The sequence below is a fragment of the Trichophyton benhamiae genome, assembly GCF_000151125.1.
Source record: "Trichophyton benhamiae CBS 112371 chromosome Unknown contig01206.0, whole genome shotgun sequence".
Taxonomy (NCBI): Eukaryota; Fungi; Ascomycota; class Eurotiomycetes; order Onygenales; family Arthrodermataceae; genus Trichophyton; species Trichophyton benhamiae.
In genome coordinates this window covers 176,730-196,835 of record NW_003315084.1, presented here as the reverse complement: position 1 = coordinate 196,835, position 20,106 = coordinate 176,730, and the positions used below count along the sequence as shown (strand labels likewise).

General features: G+C 47.3%; 7 protein-coding genes across 7 annotated transcripts; 3 read left to right on the top strand and 4 right to left on the bottom strand.

The window, feature by feature from the left end:
• Positions 1-2,665: 2,665 nt before the first annotated feature.
• On the bottom strand, positions 2,666-3,801 carry ARB_02769 (uncharacterized protein; the record flags this gene model as incomplete). The annotated part of the gene is made up of 2 exons (XM_003010991.1): positions 2,666-3,602; positions 3,665-3,801. The coding sequence occupies 2 exons, from the start codon at positions 3,799-3,801 to the stop codon at positions 2,666-2,668; spliced, it is 1,074 nt and encodes a 357-aa protein (XP_003011037.1).
• A 585-nt stretch (positions 3,802-4,386) lies between these two features.
• Positions 4,387-6,212, top strand: ARB_02768 (nucleoporin NUP49/NSP49, putative; the record flags this gene model as incomplete). Its single annotated transcript, XM_003010990.1, has 3 exons — positions 4,387-4,454; positions 4,638-5,129; positions 5,243-6,212. The coding sequence occupies 3 exons, from the start codon at positions 4,387-4,389 to the stop codon at positions 6,210-6,212; spliced, it is 1,530 nt and encodes a 509-aa protein (XP_003011036.1).
• Positions 6,213-6,688: 476 nt separating this feature from the next.
• On the top strand, positions 6,689-8,819 carry ARB_02767 (uncharacterized protein; the record flags this gene model as incomplete). The annotated part of the gene is made up of 3 exons (XM_003010989.1): positions 6,689-6,762; positions 6,867-7,428; positions 7,503-8,819. The coding sequence occupies 3 exons, from the start codon at positions 6,689-6,691 to the stop codon at positions 8,817-8,819; spliced, it is 1,953 nt and encodes a 650-aa protein (XP_003011035.1).
• A 692-nt stretch (positions 8,820-9,511) lies between these two features.
• Positions 9,512-9,990, bottom strand: hsp10 (mitochondrial heat shock protein Hsp10; the record flags this gene model as incomplete). The annotated part of the gene is made up of 3 exons (XM_003010988.1): positions 9,512-9,598; positions 9,694-9,915; positions 9,988-9,990. The coding sequence occupies 3 exons, from the start codon at positions 9,988-9,990 to the stop codon at positions 9,512-9,514; spliced, it is 312 nt and encodes a 103-aa protein (XP_003011034.1).
• A 407-nt stretch (positions 9,991-10,397) lies between these two features.
• ARB_02765 (uncharacterized protein) lies at positions 10,398-11,702 on the bottom strand (the record flags this gene model as incomplete). The annotated part of the gene is made up of 3 exons (XM_003010987.1): positions 10,398-11,334; positions 11,401-11,456; positions 11,523-11,702. 3 exons carry the CDS (start codon positions 11,700-11,702, stop codon positions 10,398-10,400), a joined length of 1,173 nt encoding a protein of 390 aa, XP_003011033.1.
• Positions 11,703-12,337: 635 nt separating this feature from the next.
• Positions 12,338-13,579, top strand: ARB_02764 (uncharacterized protein; the record flags this gene model as incomplete). The annotated part of the gene is made up of 3 exons (XM_003010986.1): positions 12,338-12,582; positions 12,655-13,213; positions 13,274-13,579. The coding sequence occupies 3 exons, from the start codon at positions 12,338-12,340 to the stop codon at positions 13,577-13,579; spliced, it is 1,110 nt and encodes a 369-aa protein (XP_003011032.1).
• Positions 13,580-16,060: 2,481 nt separating this feature from the next.
• ARB_02763 (uncharacterized protein) lies at positions 16,061-19,065 on the bottom strand (the record flags this gene model as incomplete). The annotated part of the gene is made up of 2 exons (XM_003010985.1): positions 16,061-18,496; positions 18,598-19,065. The coding sequence occupies 2 exons, from the start codon at positions 19,063-19,065 to the stop codon at positions 16,061-16,063; spliced, it is 2,904 nt and encodes a 967-aa protein (XP_003011031.1).
• Between the last annotated feature and the right edge of the window lie 1,041 nt (positions 19,066-20,106).

The window sequence follows — 20,106 nt, the reverse complement described above, 5'->3', positions numbered from 1 at the left end:
GTGGTTGAGCGAACTCGCATTATTTTTTCCCTTTCCGCCCATCTCCTTCTGGTGGAGTTGGTCAGTGGGAATATATAACACTGTCAGGATATGTACAGTAACTAACTAGCTTAGTCAGCCCACACCCATATATAGGCGCTGCAAATTCTGCCTGTAACTACACCTTAGCAAGCTCATCGTTATCACCAATTCAACACGGTTATTCGTTCGAATCTCTTTAACCAATCATTTTCAATTTTATGCTGCTGCCAATTTAACAAATATCCAACTCCAATGCCTTGATACCTGCCTACGGTACTCCGTACGCGCAATAAGGCGTCAATAATCAACAAGTTAACTAACCGACCAGCCTGACTACCTTGATAGCACTTCGAGTGCTTAGAATAATCATTCACCGGAATAAAGGGGCTGAACACGAAGGACGACGAATGACGGCCGCATTAATTTGCCTCCCTGTACGGGGTACACGGGGGTTATATATACCCCTATGAGTATGGTTCGCGTCCACGGCTAGCCCACGACAAACTTGGATGCTTGAAGCCAAGTGAGTTGGCAGCTACCAACTCGCCCCAACAGCATGCTGGGGTATAAATTCGGAATATGTGGAAGAGAAACGAGATAACACCAGAAGAGGAGTATGCTCTTCTCAGACTGTTGCTGAACCCGCTTCATCATAGGGCAGACAGGATCATCTATGCACTGTTATACCGTATCCATTATCAATACTTGAAGACAGAGCCAAAAGGGTGAACCCACAGTAGTGGACAGTAGGGTAAGCTTTTATCTTTGGTAGCTTCTTACCTCATAAATGGTATCAAGCTTCTTGGCCGATGATTCTAAGGTTTCGTCCAGTCTTCCGGCTTGCCGCTGTTGGTTACGCCTAAAGTCCCGAGCCTTCACTTGCCCTACACCCTGGGTTTGGAGCATCAGAGTAACTGGCTACTTACCACCTGAATGGGGAAACTTATAATAACTGCCGGGGTTCGCATCTGGTTCTAAGTTAAAGTAAGAAAACGAGAGGGTTTGACTACCTAGCAGTCAATTGGAACAACTTCACTTGATATAACTTTGAAACGAGTTTTATCCCAGTCGACAGTAACGGTGTGTACCAGCTAGAAGAGGGCGCACAATCCGTAACAATTTACCTCCGTTTGCCACTGCACTTTCAAAATACCCGGCTCTCGTCCATGCTAAGATAGACGATGGCGTCACCGTTGCAGTCAATGATTCCGCAGACCGCATTGACGAAGCTGCAGAAGTCCTGCGATTTGTGTGCGGCATCGAAAGTTGAATGCACAAAAGAGACGCCAGGCTGTGCTCATTTTGCTAAACCAGACCATCCATACGTCTACAGTACCGTGAAATGTGCAGGCCGTACCTCCGGAAAAAACGATGATGGCAATGAAATGACGACAATAATAACGACGTTGAGCTGCAGTACCGGCGGCATTGAGAGTGACGGCATCTCGAGGTCCTATATTCACGTCCCGCCAAACAACCGATACCGCCACCCACCTTCGGCCCAACGACTCTAGGATATAACGACCCTGACAATTTGGCCAGGGCCAAGGAATGTCCGACGTAGAGCCTCATTCCATCCGATCCGCAGGAAGTTATACCGCACCCTCTTGCAACAGGATGCTCAAGTTGGCCTAGCAGCTATGGTCTCATGTTCCACCTTGGTCTCGCGGTATGTTTGTGTATCATGCAGCATTTCCGACTGCAATTCAGAAAACCCTCTTCACTATATGATAATCTGGACTATACGTGGCTATCTCGCGAAGTATCGTCTCCAGCTGCACTAAGTACCCTGGTTTCTAAGAAGCAGCCAGATCCGCACTATGCCATTGGTATTTCCTATGCTCTACGCATACTAGGTGCGATACAAATCTTATGGCCTCGCTATATATTAAAGAGTATCTCTAGCTTGGTTAATTTCACTTCCTCTCCTTACCTATATTAACCTCCTTCAAGATTTGAAAAGAAGGCCCGTAGAGAACCATATAGATGTAGCCTAGAAGGCTATGGCTCATAACTATATGTTACATATAGCAGGTTCAAACCTAGAAGAATATAAGGACTTCTTTCTCTTCTCTCGAATAGTTCTTCAGGCCTAGAAGGCAAATGAAAGTAGTACTCGAGAACAAGGCAGGATACTAACGACTCTAGATATTGTATTAGATATCAAGTAAAAGATTTATTAAATAACAACAAATTTCATGGGTAATACTGACACGTCAAACACTCTTAATGAAGTCATGATAATAATGGGAAGCTAGGGTTTAACTTGGATTCGCTGAAGTACCCTGAGTTATTCCAATTCAATACTATAGAGGAGCTTTTAAAAACTAACTAGAGTATGAAGTGTAGTATCACTACTCCTGGTAGTTATCTCAATTGACTAACTTATTCATTATAACTGTTACGGTATAGTACGAAACCCTGTAGTAGGGACCAGCACCGCAAATGTACAGATTGAGATCGGTAAACAGAAGCAGTCAAGTTAATGCCCATATTCTTAAGCTATTATCCACTTGACGTGCAGTTCGGCCCACAAATCCCAGTTCATCGGTGCTGCCTTCGGGGGAAGAAGGATACTGTTTTTGTCCCGAGCACGTAGCCAGGACACCCCCCGCTGGATGGACAGCCGTACTCGCTATAGGGTCTAAATCCATGTGTCAGTTAGCAGAGTAGATGAATATATTCGGCTAACTATCAGGGAGAGAGAACTATACTTACCGTGATGGACCTTCTCCTCCCATGTTGGGCGTAATCCTCCTTCAGCATGGCATGGCTGTTTCCACATCCGCGCGGCACCATCAGTTCCACCAGCCCAAAGCTCCGAGGACCCATTGATGTCGATAAATGCAGCGTCTAATCTTTGGTTTGTATCTGCTCCTCTGCCTTCAAGCCATCCCACGAGTTGTCCTGTTACCCTGATATCATATACCAATGCCCCATCGCTCTTCCTCTCCAGAACGTATAGGTATCGGCCGCAACGGCTCCAGAGAACCTGCGTCACACCATTGCCACCGATTATCTTATCTGCAGCGGTATCTGCGATGCTAAAGGTCGCGATAGTGTCACCAACTCCATTATCTCCGTAGAGGCCGATCTGTCTGGTAAATGTGCCCACAGCAAGTATTCCACTGCCGCTATTCTCAACTGACATTGCTGAAATTATCCCTTTCATACCTACGCCTCCTCCTACTAGCTTTTTTCGCTTACTTGGGATAGTAAGCAACCTAGAAACTGGCCCTTCCTTTCCCGGTCGCGATATATCAAACAGACAAATCATACTGTCACATCCAGCCAAGAAATGTGTGCCGCCAAGGCTAGGGGGGTATAGAAGAGAGTGGGGGGTTATAAAGGCCTCTGTTGTTGGTGATATGAGGCTATAAGACCCAAGGAGTCCAGGGTACAGGGCGGAATTCAGCCGGATGGGGTGGTCCCTAAGACCAGAAAGCAAACAAGCAGTTGACGGATCTTGTAGCTCATAGAACGGGTATAATGCCACTGAATAGATAGGTTCCTTGGAGGGAATGGTGTGATACGGCTGAAGGATATGGGGCTTATCCCGGTCTTCTAGAAGATCCGGAGGCCTTCTCATAAATTAGCAATACTAAACCAGGCGAGGCTACTCTAGCGATACAAAGAAACATACAAAATAAATGATCGTAAATGGTTATCAGCCGAATTGGTGATAATCGTAGTTCCATCTGGGGACCTGAAGTGGTGAGCATTTTGTTTCTTAAATAATTCCACGGATAAGAATAAGAGGACCTCCTTACCACTGGGCATTTTTAAAGTAATTAGACGCCAACCATTCACGAGTGCCATACTCTACAGACCTGTCTGTATCTGCAAGCTCATCACTGCTGGCGTAGCAGGCCACACATTTCATCCCTGGTCCATCGTCGATTGAAGATTGCTGCATGGCCCACACTCCATTCACTTCCTTGCATCATATATCATGCCGCACAACATTATCCCGAGGAGAAGCCGTGGGTGCAATGTGATATAGCTGTAACTAGGATTGTAGCTGTAGCTGTCGTTGTAGCTGTGGTTGTATCTGTCGTTGTGGAAGCTGAGTTGACGTTGATAGAAATGATCGATGTTGCCAAGACATCTGCCGCCAAGACATCGCGAAAGCTCCCAAAAAGCAAAAGAAAAACAGCTTAAAAAAACACATAAAAAACATCTCGATCAAAAGGATCAACTTTGCATATTATTTGCCAGAAGAGAAAAGAGAAACGAAGGGAGGATTAGGCCAGTACTCGGCGACAGCATATTCTCTTTCCTCCCGGCGTCCTCCCGCGCGCCAACTTATGCGATAACCGGTCCTCTCCTTTTGGGCAAAAAACCGAACTCCCCTGCCCTGTCACCATGTTCTCCCAGAATCCTTCCACGACCGGCGGCTTGACAGTGAATACCTCCACTGCAAACTCACTATTGTAAGTCAATCAGGGCTGGACGTCTAGCTGCTTTGCCTGTTTATGTACGCGGTTTTATCTTTGATGAAGGACTACTCGGAGAGTCGTTGTTTACTCTGACTGCCCATCCGCATCATACCAACGGCGAAGCACCTACACAAAGAATAGGACTAGATCTGTTCATAGAGTCTAGAAGAGGCGAAGAAAAGATACTTATCATATTTGGCTTGCCTATAGTGGCGGAACACCCCAGACGGCAACGACGTCAACATCGGCCGGCGGGCTCTTCGGAGGCACCCTAGGAGCCGCAGCGACATCGCAACCGCAGTCAGGAAACTTGTTCTCAGGGCTAGGGGCCACCGGAAGCCAGACGCCACAGAAGAGCCTGTTTGGTGCCGTTGGGAGCAGTGCGGCTACCACAGCTTCAACACCGGCAACATCCCAACCAGCGTCCGGAGGCTTGTTTGGAGCCTTGGGAACATCACAGCCCCAGCAGCAGAACACGCTCGGCAGCGGCTCACTATTCGGCAGGACGACAACGTCAGGCGCCCAGACACAGCAAACCACTGCAACAACCAGCGCGCCATCGTTGTTTTCCTTGGGTACTTCAAACGCTAACCAAGCACAGGCAAAGCCATCTTTGTTTGGAGGAGCTACACAGACTACGGGAACATCAGCAAATACAGGGGGAATATTGTAAGTGTCATTGAATTCTCCCGTTTCTTTTTCTTTTCTTTCTTTTCTTTCTTTCTTTTTTACACGCTACCCAATTCGTGTGCCCCAGGTTAACGTATTTCTTACATATTCAGTGGGAACACCGTCCAGCAACCGCCTCAACAGCAGCAGCAGCAGGGCCCTACCTTATCTCTATTCCGAAACACAACTGGGCCATTGAAACAGGACCAACCAACTGGAACAAATGTTGTATCGGGCGTTAAAATTGACGTGTCCAACCTCGTACCTACGACCAAATTCGAAAACTGCAGTGACGAACTAAAAAAAGAAATCGAAGCCATAGATACCTTCATTCTTAATCAGATACGGATGTGTAACGAGGTATCAGACCTGCTGCCTACTATATCTGCCCAGGGGGCGATGATACCCAACGACGTTGAATTTGTACAAGGGAAACTAGACACACTTCAGGAGGCCCTCGAAAATGATGCTAACGGCATCGAACATGCCCGTAACCTTGCAAAGCAAGATGCAACGGAAGCGAGACTGGCCTTCCGCACTCTAGATACGCTACTTTTACCCCTGCAATACCAACCCAGCCCCGGTGAGCGATGGTGGCCAGCTGGCCAACAAGGTCAAGCAATGTCCAAACATCCACTACGGCCCACCATTGGGCTTCGTCACGGCGGGACCCTTGCACTCCCAGAGGGGATCGAGGCGGATTCTACTAATTCTTCGCAAAATGAACCCGGAAGCCTCGTTGATTATTTCTCTCAGCGGACAGACGACATGGGCTCTGTACTCGAGGAATATCGGAAGAACCTAAAAGAAATAGAAGACCACCTATACAATGTTGAAGATTCCCTTCAGCGGAAGATCCACGCCCTGGTTTCCTCGCGGGGCAGAGATAGCGGAAGCATCGCGAATACACAATCCTCCCGTGTGCGGGAACTTGCTGCAACGCTGGGAGATGTTGAGACTGCTATCCTAGGTGTCGCTAGCAGAGTTGGCACTGCTAAAGAGGAGGTCCAGGAATTAGTTTTGGGTCCAATGGGAGTTAATGGTACTGGGATAGGGAATGGATGGCAACCCAGAGCGTACTAACGACTTGCTATGTCTCAATGCTATGTTGTTCTCTTTTTGATCTTGTCTTTCTCCCTTTCCCGTTTCTCCCTTACATCGTGTTAGCATTCGCCACCTCCTTAACTTGCCCTCTTCTGCCAACGCAAATCCGCTTCACAGGTAGACCAGGACCATTCAGTTCTAACCTGCAGCTTTGGAATGCTCAACGCCGTCCAGCCCGTTCACCGTACTTTATCTTACGTATACCAGTCTGTATTTTACTCTCCGCCTTTTCTCCAGGGTACCCGACCTAAAATTCCATAGAAAAGATGCACGTCTAATACTGTGTGTGCAGAATCTTCAGCTATACTACCCATCTCTGTCCTCTTCATATTTCCGAGCATTGTGGTCAGCGCGTTAGTGGCCAGGTTGAGTGCCGCCTTTTGTGTTGCTTATCGTCCCAATTTGACTTACGTCGTCCACCGACTGACTATTAAGCAACATCATCTGCAACTTCCATGCTCTCTTATGACAACAACAACTTTCATCAGCAAAACACCACCGAAGAATCCAACAGAGGAACCAATACCAAGTATTTATCGGCGTTCTCAACCTTATGGCGCCAGGCTCGAAGGAACCGTCGTTGCTCGAATATGCCCGTTATCACGGAATCGCGTTGGAGCAAGAGATATTTAGTCACAACATGGCCCTTGATGGACTTAATCCACCCAATTCCCGGACAATGAACCATAGTGAACTGCATTGCTTCGTGGAAGACGACCAAAAGGGGGCCCTGGAGTCTATACAGGGTATTGATTCTGCGAAAATTCCCCTTACTAGAGCTAGCAGTGAATTGCTATCCTATGTCCTCAGGCTACATAAGGAATATATGAACACTAATCCTAGGACTCTTTCGCATACCCTTTTACCAGACTGGTACAAAGTTGAACAGCTGAAGATATCTTCATCTATCCCTGAACAAGGCGCATCACGGGGTACCATATCAGCGTTAACGTTCTTAATGCGTGATCCGTCGAACCTGCAAACAACGTTAGAGAAGCTCAATGTTGAACCTGATGAAGGACTGGAATTTCCAACTCTGTATACGGACCTGAAGGACAAGATTCTAGCGGAAGTTGCAGGTGAAAAGCTCGTGTGTCGTCCCACAACAGCTTCACTCATACTGGAAACTCTGAGCCATGAAAAAGTGCGCAAGTTGGAATATCAGAAACCAACCTACCATCACCAGCCGAATGATGTTTGTTCCCATCCATTCGTTACCAGACCATGTGCCAGACTTTTTTTTTAACTGACGTGACGCGGGCTGAATAGAAACTAGAAAATTTCGAGCTGTGTCCACGCATAGAGAAGAGTAAAGAAACCAACCATAGCAGCGTTGTTAAAAATGCTACAAATACCGGTCGGCAACTTTTGCCAGCTGTACCGCGAGGTCCTCTCCTGCCGGGTCTATTCTCAGCCTCCGACAGCGTTTCCAGCTTCATTGAAACTCATGGGAAAAGACCGCCCTGGAATAACAATAACATGTCCAATTCAAAACTCCATAGCTTTGCCAATTTCCACAATACCAAGGTACCTGACCAACAGTTGCAAACAGCTGAGTTTCTGATTCCGCGAAAAACTTCACCCGAGGCAGGTTTATATACCATTCCCCTTGACGAACTGCCCACTACTATTAGCTCCCAAAAACCCATGGTACTCTTTCTGTCTACAGACCTCCTAAGAACTCACGGGCCGCTCGTCCACAAACTGGAAACCCTCTCAAATCCGCCTACCCTGATTTTTCAAGACCACTCTACACCCCATTCATATAATATGGGCGAAGGATTATGTTTGCGAGATGCAGATATAACACTTTCCCCCACGGTAGGGATGCTTTTGGCAACTACCATAGATTTCATGCAGCTACATCTGCCAGGACACTCTATTCAACTTGAATCCGATATAAAATTAAACTCACCTTTCCAGGAGAAAATATATCGAACTTGCAAGAAGTATGACGAACTTTATATCTTTACTCTCCACCATGCGGATCCATCAACTCCCCTAGTCTCAGTAAAGCAAAATACGTTCAACGCAATGGCCACAATTGGCGCCTTCTGCAACTCAATGAATATATATTCAAAAGTAAGGGTGCTCAATGTCACTTCGGACGTCACAAATCTCGCTCACTGGGTTATCAATCTCGGGAAACGTCATCAGAACTTGGTATTACAAAGTGATATTGAACGCATCATTAGCGGACTCAACGGCTTGCCTCCACAGCGTCACTCTGGTGCCTCTGATCTTGAACCTATATCCAGCACCTTAGACGAACAATTTCTTACACAATGCTTAGCATTGAACCATTTTGCTGCTGCATTAGTTGTTCATATCCTGCTTCCTTCACTGGAGCAAACCCAAGAAATAGACCAGGGGTTGTTGCTTACGGCTAGCTGTCCTGACGAGGAGTCCACTACATTTCCGGTGAGCAAACGGCTCACCATCGGCCTAGGTCGTCTTATTGATGGTAAGCCAGAAGAAAAGGCTTATGCTGTATACTTGCTTGGAGAACGAGCTTTCTCGCGAGTAAGGGATCGCAGACGCCGTATGCTTCTCAGCCCATTTGTACCAATGCTAGTTAGAGAATAACGATCCAGTATAACACATCCAGGTTTGGATCAGTCTGCTTGATTACTCAACGTCAATAGAGACTAGAAAGCAGTTATCTATATCCATACTCCCTTATGCTGTTGGGAAATTTTACAGATAAAAGTTATTTAATCAGACACAAATATGGAGATGGAACAAAGACGATAACCCGAATCAATGTTGAGGGGAGATATCCTAGCATGCACACATTCTCTTCCGGTTCTTGTACCCGCAGGCGATATGTAGCAGAATGCCACATCGGGATCCAAAAATGAGTCATCTGCTTGTATATAAAGTAGATAGCGTCAGGCCTTTATATCCTAACTTCATTCTTCAAGTACATTTACTCCAGTTTCAGATCTCTTCATGTGGATGAAAAAAATGAAGTGGGCAAAAAAAAAAAAAAAGTAGCAAACACCAAGGAACAGAAAATGGAAAGAAACTCCTTTCGCTGGCTCTCTTTTGCTATCTTCAGTTGGCCAGGATGACCGACTCCGTAAGTCCGATGGATGTTGCATTCGTTATATTACATATTATTGTACAGAATCGGTCTGAACAACCAATCAGTGGGTAACTATGTGTAGCCGATTTCGCGTGTCGATTTGGTTCAAAGTCCCGTGGACCATGTATATTCACTCTCTGAACTTGGCCAACAGCCTATGGAAAGATAAGTTAGTTTCACCACGAGAGGTTTACGGCGGAAGAATTATATCAACATACTCATGGTCTCGGAACAAGGAGTATTCTTCTTCTCCAAGCTTTACGGGGCTTCCTCCAAACTAATCAATAGCAATGCTTGTCAGCACTTGTCACACAGGCTTCCAGAAAAGAAGGCTCGACTTCATTGAGACCAATTAACACAGTATTGACGCACCTGGGGAACCAAAACCCGGTCACCTGGAGCAACGCTCATGGCAATTCGCTTGCCGTCCTTGTCCAGAGCTCCAGGTCCAACGGCAAGGACCTTGGCCTCGTTGAGCTCCTTGACAGAGCTCTCCGGAAGGAAGATTCCAGAGGCAGTCTTCGCTTCAGATTTGATACGCTGGACCAAGACACGGTCGAGGAGAGGAGCGAGGTTCTTTACGCTGCGGAAGGCCTGGATATACGCCGAATTGAAGCTTGATTAGAAAGGTACTCCAAAAATGCGGAGACGGAACAGCGGACTCACCATTGTTGACGTCTATAGGGGATGCAGAGGCAGAGAATATTATAAAGCAACGATTAAAAGAAAAGATAGGTAGCGAATTGAACGGATTGAATACCTATAACTTGTAATTGCATCAAAGTTGAAACTGGAGAAGAGAAGAAGAAGGAAGAAGTTTTTGTTTTCACCTTCGCGATTAAGGGAAAAAAAAAAACCCCCAAGAAATTTCCAGAAAATATGCCAAGACAACCATAGCTTGTTATCGAAAACGGTTTAGCGCTTTCCAGGCCGAGAAAGGCAACATGTTTATATCAGAGATGGGGGAGACAACCACGGAGGAATACACCTAGCATTATCCCATTATCTCATAGCTGGTGGTGTGCAGGGCTGGATAATTTCTGCAAATTTGATGGGCTATCTATTTTTATCTCGATCTACCATCTTCGCATGCCCTTCCCCCTTGCACCAGGATTGCTGTACGCTCCATGCTGGTCATAACTCCCGTATCCCATCTGTTCCTGCCCGGTAGCTTGTCCAGAAAAGGCTTGTCCACCAGCCTGGCCTCCATACCCGGTTTGAGGCACCTGAGGGTTACCAGCGCCAGGCTGGCCACCTCCCATCATAGCCTGTGCATGTTGCATGAAAGTCATTGGGTCCATTGATGAAGGGTCCATGCCTTGGGCCATCATGCCGGCAAACACTGCCTGCATCATGTCCGGGGAGAGATCTGGCATCCCAGAAGGCATCCCCGGCATGGCATTCTGTGATCCTGGCCCAGCTGCTCCTTGAGGAGGGCCGGGAGTACCTCTACCACCCGTTCCTCCGCTCCCTCCGCTCCCTCCCCCGCCAGCCACCGCTCCAGGTATTAGTCCAGGAAGAGGCGGTGCTGGGCCGCCTGGTACCGGCATTCCCGGCAGGCCTCCAGGAAGACTGAGGAATGCCTGCATATCCTCCATCTGCGACTTTTGGTCGTTAATGTCTTTTCTCAGGCTTTGCTGCTTGAGGCAGTAGCTTGCCCATGTGAACTCGTCAAACCCATAATTGAAATAATCATTGATATCTGAGCCGGGTCTTCTCCAAGGCTTATCGTCTTCCGTAGGAAAATCTGAATCTAAATCCGTAGAAAGAATCGGTTTGTTGGTTGAAGGGTGGACAGGGTTAGCCGATACATCGATCGTCGACGTATGGTGAGCCGGATATGAGGACCCTGGCTTTTGAGGAGCTGCAGATTTCGTGGTGGCAGCAGGAGTTACGGACGGCGTCCCGGGCTTTGGAGTGGGGTGCAGTGTTGCACCTTTGGAGGCTGCACTGGCAGGATCAGTTGCAGATTTTTGGGGTTCGTTTCGATGCGCGGGATGGCGAGAAGTTTGTCTGTTATGATTTTAGTAACCGCTTGGGTCTCACCAAGATGCGTTTTTCGCTTGGGTAAAATCTTACGTAGTAAGCTCTGCAACTACCTCTGGGGGAGCTTCAGTGATGATTTTGAAATCGTCCTACACATAGCTTGCGGTTAGTCAATTGAACGAGCATCAGCGGCAGAACAGTCTATTGGCGCATACTTCATCGTCTTCTTCTTCTTCTTCTTCTTCTTCTTCTTCTTCTTCTGCCTCCTCCTCTTCGTGGCCTTGTCCTTCTGTCATGCCTATGTCTCCGCTTTGGTGCTCTGTGTTCTGAGCTGCAGAGGAACCAGAAGGCGCTACATCTGTCGGATCGTAGAGATCATCATCATCTTCCTCCATGGCTGGCGTTCGACCGAATAGTCACCACGGCAAAGTCAATGTTTTCTTGAATGTTCTCTTTCAATATGATAAGGTATATCCTGCGCCAACAGGATAAACCGTACGCTTTGGTGGTGGTATCGCGTAAATAGAAATACGCCTTGATCCAAGTCGAAATACCGAGCTCCGAGGCAACACTATCTCGTTTTACGCACTGCCACGCTGGAACTTAAGGACGACTCGTATGCGCTTCGGTAACGAGAGAAATGGGCATATCCTGTAAATCTTGCAGCCATTGAAGGTTTGATGCCTTTGAGCTCGAGGGAGCTTGTCAAGGTCACGTGCTTGATGAAGTCAAACTTCCGTGTTACTTATTAAGTAGATAGTTGATTCACGTGACAGCCAAGTGGGCCCGACTAGGTATTTTATCTTGCTTGGCTCTCACTAACACGGACAAGATGACGATTACGTAAGGCCGAGAGCTGGCTACCTGGACCTCACGCTCGGTGTCCTACCAGAAAAGCCGAGATGGTTCTTGAGATACCTCTGTTAAAAGATTCTTCAACCAAGATAACATAACTTGACTGCCAAGCGACTTGGATACTAGCGGGGAGAATAGAGGCTCGTTTTGTCGGTTTTTGTTTCGCACCAGCGTGATGTCTGCACCCTCCGAACCGCCTAGTAGGACCTCAACGCCTCGGTCTTTTACGAACCAGTCGACCACCGCAGAAGACCTCTTTAAGTCGCAAACAGTTGGCTTGGTGAAACTATCAGATTATCGAAAGAGACGAGCAGAAGTTCTTGAACAAAAAGAACGAGAAGCACACGATAAGTCCTTAGGCAGGTTTACCCCCGGGACGTCCAGGAGCGGCACACCATCCGCAGGAGACAAGGCAGACGGGTAAGTGAGATACAGTCACATCCTACTTACTTTTTATATCGCAGGATATGCTTGCTAATTGTCAAAGTGCAGTGAGCAGAGTGATGAGCCGCTGAAGAAGAAGAAGAAGAAAGTTCGGGCTCTCGCAAAGAGTAAGCTTTCGTTTGGCAATGATGAAGATGAGGGAGAGACCGAGGATACACCCAATATATCCCGCGATCCAAGTGAAAGCAGATCTCGGTCAGGCACACCGCGCGAGTCGAGCCCAAAACCGCCTCGACGATTAGCTCCAAATCCGCATTTGACGCTTCCTCGACCGAAACTGGTAACAAAATCTGCTCTTGAAGCAGAGTCAAAGGCTAGGGATGCTCTCCGGCGAGAGTTTCTAGCCCTCCAGGAAGTAGTCAAGGCGACTGAGATAGTGATACCGTTTATCTTTTATGACGGAACAAATATACCGGCTGGTCAGGTTACTGTGAAGAAAGGAGACCCTGTATGGCTGTTTCTTGATCGGTGCCGAAAAGTCGGTGCAAAGCTAGGGCTTGCGGGCGCCGGGGGTGCGGCAAGGGGGCGAAAGGACCACCGCAGAGAATGGGCCAGAGTAGGAGTCGACGATCTAATGTTAGTTAGAGGCGGAGTCATTATCCCACACGTAAGCTCCCCTTGGCTGACCTGGTTTCTTTTTTGTCAACTGATGCTCATGCCGTTCTAGCACTATGAGTTTTACTACTTCATTGCCAATAGAATATCCAATTTCTCTGGCAATGGCGGGCTACTGTTTGACTACTCAGATGCTGCGCCGCCAACTTCCTCCGAAAATAACAGCAACGCAACGCCTGTGCCCGAAGGGAAGGACGCAGACCCAACCCTGACGAAGGTTGTTGATAGACGGTGGTTCGAACGGAATAAGCACATTTTTCCAGCAAGTCTCTGGCGTGAATATGAACCAGGACCCGAATTTGAAGAGAAGATGCGTGGAGTCCGACGGGACAATCAAGGGAATGCATTCTTCTTCTAGTAAACTTCCGGCGTTCGTTTGTATCGCTGTCCTTTCTATTTTCTGCGCCATCCTCAAATGGAGTTAACAGAGCGGGAAAGCGGGTGCATCATCTTTGGTTATCGGCTTTTTTTCCAACTACTTCTTATACCCCTCACATGTTTCTGCCTAGCGAAGAAAGTTAGCGTGTAATTCTTGCCATCTCTATATACCCGAGCAGAGTACGGAGTATTCAAACCTATGCTTCGAAAACCTGCAGAAGAAAGAAATGGATAAAAATGTTCTGCCGATAAGGGAAATAACGAGAAAAAAAATATATATATATACACACACGTGATCATGCAAGTTGGTACTTCCTAATAAGGAAACTGTGACTTTTGTGTTGCATTTGTTTACATCTCAAGTTTTGCTTCAAATTTTGCATCTTCAGATCCTAACTCTGCGTCCATTAGCGAGGGATTCCTCTTGTACACTCTATGCTTCGGAGTGCTTTCTGTCTGTGATGGCTCAAGTTTTGGATTTCAGTTTGCGTTGTAATAACCTAAGTTGCCGCACAGCTTTGACAGAAAAGGCCGTAGTTACCACTTGCTCGTGAGCTTTGCGAGCCTTTTCATGCTTCCCGGGCTTGTCTAACATTCTCTATAGCCACATATTCTGTCTCCGCTGTGCGAGCCAAGGAGGGCTATCTCAATCACAAACTACGGATAGACAATGTCCAGCCTGCCAATCAAGCCTCCCAAACCCGGACGACGTGGTATCGACTATCCTCACTCCGACAGAAGATTACAAAACCAGTGTTTTGAGTGGACTCGACCCAACTACCATAATAGAATGCGCCGGGAGAGCTTTGTCATTCTGGACCTACCAGGCAACGCAGGAAATGTACGGCTCCTACTCCCCGTCTTTGTGTCTCAAAAGCTCTGAAGAAGCTATTGAGCGGTTGACTAATTCTGTCCAGATTCTACCAAGACCATTTGAGCAAGACATTAAGAGAGAAATGCAGTGTAATGGGCAAACAGATGGATCAAATGGCGCATGACGCAAATTCTGCTATAGAGACCCTCCAGCATCGGATATCGGGTACGTAACCATATGCGTATGCCACCTTGGATGTTATGACTATCAATCTAACTAAGCATCTTTTTAGAGCTTGAACATAGCCAGGAACAGCTACAGAAGAAAAATCAGGAACTGGTCAATGTGTACAGGGATAAATGCAAGAAACACGCACAAATGACGAATCTTTACAACTTACTAAAGAATCGTGCCATTCGGTCTCAAATCCAAACTGCTGTTTCCGATACCGTCGCTCAGACACTCAATTCATATGGAGCAGTCGATAATACCCAGCACGCTAGCCTAGATCCACAACGGCCTACTACAAGCCTCACCGTCTCTCGTATGAATGATATTAACCAGTATAACAGGGCAAGCAATGACCATGAATCTAGAGTTCCGCGACAACATAAAGGGCCCTTTAACCACCGGGATGGAACCATGATGCCTCCTCCCTCTGTGGTACCAGTATCCCGAGTTGGTAAGTGTCATTGGTTTGGAATTTTCCCTTGAGCCCCGTCTTACTCCAAGCCTAGTGAAAAACACGCTTCCTACACCTCAGCATCGTACCAGGCTACCGCCACAAACGCAAGTTAATAGTCGCTCACCTCACGATCAGCGAGCACCTAGAGGCACATTTCGCAGCCCCCAATATCGCTCGGTGTTAGGCGATCAAGTGAACCAAGTAACTGGTGGCAGTCATAGCTCCCACGGGCTCGGAGCTGGTATGAAGATAGGCCGGTCAGCAGATGCCTCATTCACTCATGATATACTATAGTGATTTTATTCTCATGATACACTTGACATTGCAACATATTTTGGCCTGGCCTTTGCAAATTGTTTGGTAGCCCTCTATATAGCTAATATGTACCCCTTATTACCTATCTCAGCCACAACCACTAATGCTACGGCTGGACAAATAATGATTTAATATGTTACATATATTGCTTAAATGCAAACAACGCTTAGGGAAACCTGAGATGTCAATCAGTAGTAACTAGACCATTCAGTTGGCTAGTAGGATTGTTTTTGTTAGCTAACTAAATGTCCATTTACCACGAACAGGCGGGCACTCCGCCGGTCTGCCACATTTGACCAAATTGTAGATTCGACTGGAGACCCGATATGTGGAGACCGGTTGATTGGGCGTCGAATACAATGGGTATCCATATTGTTCACTGGGGCAGCTTTTATCTTTTGGCCAAATAACAGGCTATTATTACTATCCAGGATAAATTATGCGAGGTCACCCAATGCGTAGTAAGTCTAGACGTGCCTCCGATGGCATTCAACCAACTAGAAGCTTGTCACTGAAAAGGTTTCGATACTTCTGTTTACGAGAAAGCTATCATATCAGAGAGATAGGCACGTTGTAACCGTTTGGTAACATACTATTATAGGACGTGGTCGGTAAGCTCCTATGTATATAAAATAGAGACGGCTAGCCTACGGAACCCATAGGCGGACAAAACCAGTGACTTCTTGACGGCATGTCACACAGCTGCTAAAATTATTCATGGCAAGACTTATCCTGCAATCTTCGCATATGCAAAGACAGCGACATGGCCATGTTATGATAGCTCTTGGGGAGGCCTGACATATGACACATTGCGGTCCATCTGGCCCGAGGCCCGAGGCACCGGTAGCCCAAGTCTGGGAGTTCCCTGATGTGAGAGGGGGAGTATTATTTTGGCTAGTGCTTCGCCTTCGTTCAAGAATCAGGTTCTCCAAGATTTCCAATTCCTCTTCCATCGTAGGACGTCTTGGCCACCGGCTCTCTGGTGACCAGTATGCATTTGATGAAGTCAGGATTCTTGCACGCTCTACATCCAATTGTTGTTGGAAACGGCGCCGTGTCATTATCTTGCCTTCACTTGAAGCCAGAATGTGTGCAGATAATATGCGAGCCTCGTCTCTGGTCTCCATATCCCGGGGATCAAGTAGGCGAGCTAAGGATGCCATGTCAATCCTCTCCTCTGGCACCCTCGACAAACCCGGGAAGGGGTTGCTGGGGGTTGGCGTCTGTCGGCCGTCAGAATCGCAGGACTCCCATTCGGTTTCTTCAGCTGTTGATGTAGATACTACACTTGTTGTATCCCAGTCCTGGGGCGGGGGAGAATAATCCTCCGTCATATCTTGATTTCCCCAGGAGCCACCAACCTTCCACCAGTTGTAGAGTTTGTTGTCAAGATGTTCCTCTTGCGGTTCGCCCCATGACTCACTAACCATCATCTCCCTTTTTCTCATTTCCTTTTCCACGTCGAAGTCGTCTGTTTCTGGCAGCTCCAGAACACCTTCATCCGTCAAAATCCAGAAATCCAACGGTGGGCGGATTTCCACTTCATTTGCAGTGCTAGGCTGTTGTCCAATGCCCGCAAGATGCACCAGCCATTGTGGTTTTAGTGGTAGCTTAAAGTGGTCCAATAGTCTTACTAGCCCAAACGCCCACCACCCTGCCAGCATATAGAAAATTGCTTTGAAAAATGCAAAGCCATGAAAACATCTAGTTGGCCCCCGAAATGCTCCTACATTCCCCAATCCAGATTGTTTCTTCATTGCCTGAGAGCTCGATTGCGTCCTGTCAAGCTTTTTCTCTTTGCCATACCCACTTTCCCATTGTCTTGGGTGATTAGGAATAGCGAAGTCGAAGTTCTCATCAAGTTGGACGTCATCGCCCCGCGGAAGGCATTCCTGTCTGCTTTGATCCCTTCGAGATGTAAACTCTGCAAGCCTATCCTCTTCCAGCCATGTCATTTTGCGTACTTTTACACTCTTTCCTTCGTTTAGAAAAACCGCATCACTAGCAGCGGATAAGGCGGCATACCCTACCCTGACAAGAGTGGCATAGAAATCATCATGCATCTGGAAGCGGGTATTCTGGATCTGAGTGGAGCTTTGCATGTTACCATGGGCAATAGCAAGGCGCTCGCGAAATGAGTTGGGACGCGGAAGGTTGGATGGAAGAGAGTACGCTGTCAAAAAAAGGGCAATAGTGTATATTGCTAGGCACGTTAATATGCCTAGCAACATGAGAAGATGCGGTACAAATCCCACGATACAGACTGTGGGGAAATTCAATAGGCCGGCATGGTTGCCGTCTAGATATGATCTGAGGAAACTCCAGACCATAAACCCCATGAATGAGAGTCCCCATACAGTGGTATTGATGAGCCGATATTGGCTCTGTTTTCCAAATACGTCTAAAAAGTTCGTCGCTAGACTATTGCAGCATGCTAGCAGCGCAATGACTAGTAATTCGGGAGTGACGTTGAGTCGTTCTAGAACACGTTCTTTTGAGAATAATGGAATGGTTGAAGCTCCATCCCCGGCGGCGGCACCCTCGACTGACACACTGGCTGTAGATTTGGTGATTCCGAGGAATTCTAACCCAACTGATCGAACAATTTGGATCTCCGCCTCCGCAAATGCAAGGGAAAGTTCAAATACGGACATACCGCCCTCTGTAGCAAGAGGTTTCCCCTGAAGTGCGGCAGATAACGTATCAATGAAATGGCCAAAACACAGTCGAAGAAATGCCGGCCATAGGAGACAAAATGAGCCATACGTAACACCAGGCCCTAGGGATGTAAAAGTTGCGCTGCATGATGACTGCTCCTCCTCCCATTGCAATAAAGACGAACTTAGGTGATACAATAATCCTCCTTCACCAGCATAGTCCAGCCTCGACTGTTTCCCTGGTTGGCCATACCGAAATATAGAGTATTGCGGGGAGGTTTGGCAACGAATGGCGCGGAGGAGCTTTAGAATCTGTGTGGCAAAGAGGACGATTGGGATAATACGGAGAATAAGGGTTGTATGCCACTTTAAAGTCACTTGACGACGAGGAGAAGCATAAACCGTGACGCGGTTCAGAATCAATGCCTGTCCAATACCAATCAGCAAGGGAAGATCAATCGAGGATCAACTTTGGGGAATGACCAGGTAGTAATTAGCGGGTAAAGCCACAAATTAAACCTACATACCACTACAAAACATGCCAGGGACCACCTTGTAGTCATGTAATTGAAGAATCCTCCAAATTTCTTCAGCGAAGGTATAAAACCTCCCATGCTGAACCCGGAGGCGGCCTCCGTCGAAGCAGCAGAGCCTGCTGCAGCACCGCCTGGGAGTGCTCCGTTCGCACCGGTACCAGTCATTGCAGCAATAACGGCTGCCGCAGCCGCCGCATCATCACCGGCCACATCTTCGCCTCCGATACCAAAAACCCGAGCTAAACCGTCTAGGACCGAGGAAAATGCAACATCCAGGCCAATAAAGCGGACAAGTTGACGCGGTAATGTAATTATAAACACCTCCGCATGATAGACAAGGCGAAACGGTAAGAGAAGGATGTCTCGAGGCTCTGATGGTAGAAAGGCGTGCCACGTCTCGGTATTGTTGATTGCTTTACTCATAGCGTCCGTAGGGAGGGCACCTCTGCCCACAGCCATTGTGACGTTCGTATTTTGCGTACGGAGTACTCTCGTAGCTATGCCGTGGACCTGCTAGTGGAAGCTGTAGAGGCAGCTCTTAGTAGAGAAAGGGCAGGGGCTCATAGCTCTCGTCGAAGGTAAGCCAATATCTGAAGCCAGCCAGCGACTGTAGACTATCAGCTACTGTCTCGTTGAGGTCAAAGTAGATCGAGCATTTAAAGCTGCTCCTGCTGCATTATCACGAAGTCCGGCGCAGCAACCTCCGCCGGCACTTCTGGGGGAGTATCCTGGATATGCGGTTCGTTGACAGCGGAAGTCGGTGCACCGCAGAGTAAGTCACGTAAAATTTAGTGGCTCCAGGCAGCGACTCGACCCTGTGAATTGTGAATCTGTCCAAGCTGCTTCTTTCGGTCTTCTCTTCTTCGTCTGCTTTCTTTTCTTTTCTTTTGCTTGTCTTTTGCTTGTCTTTTGCCCTTCAAAAACGCTGTATTGGAAGTCGGAAGTAGGAAGTAGGAAGAAGCAGCTGCGGGCCCGCGCGCCATCTTTGTCACGTGTTGATTCCTGACTAAGCATACAGCCGAGCCCCTGGAACTACACCAAATAAGGTTAGCGTGTTATGGCGAATGAACCGACATCTTCGGTCAGCATGGATCTATACCCCCTTTGATGCAAGCCAGATAATTAGACACGATTGCCTACTATACATTGAAGTTCTGGAGCAGTATTGACATAGCATCTTAGTTAGTAAGTCAATTATAAAGCTAACTGGTGACTAAAAATTCCTTAGATTGTTATGTATGAGAGCATAGACTACTATCAAAAAAGGGAAAGGTCCCGTGCAAGGAAGCAAGAGCTAGCTTGAAATGAATACCGATACATGCAAAACCGCTAAATAAACGAAAATAAGAAACAGGGCTCATGATACAGAGACCTCGATGCATAGAATAGGAAGGAAAATATGCAGGGTATGTGCGAATTATTTACAAGTAATGCAAAAATTCTAAGGACCAGACAAATAGAGGAAGAGGCGGGAGTGATAATGCAGAAAAGTCATTAGGT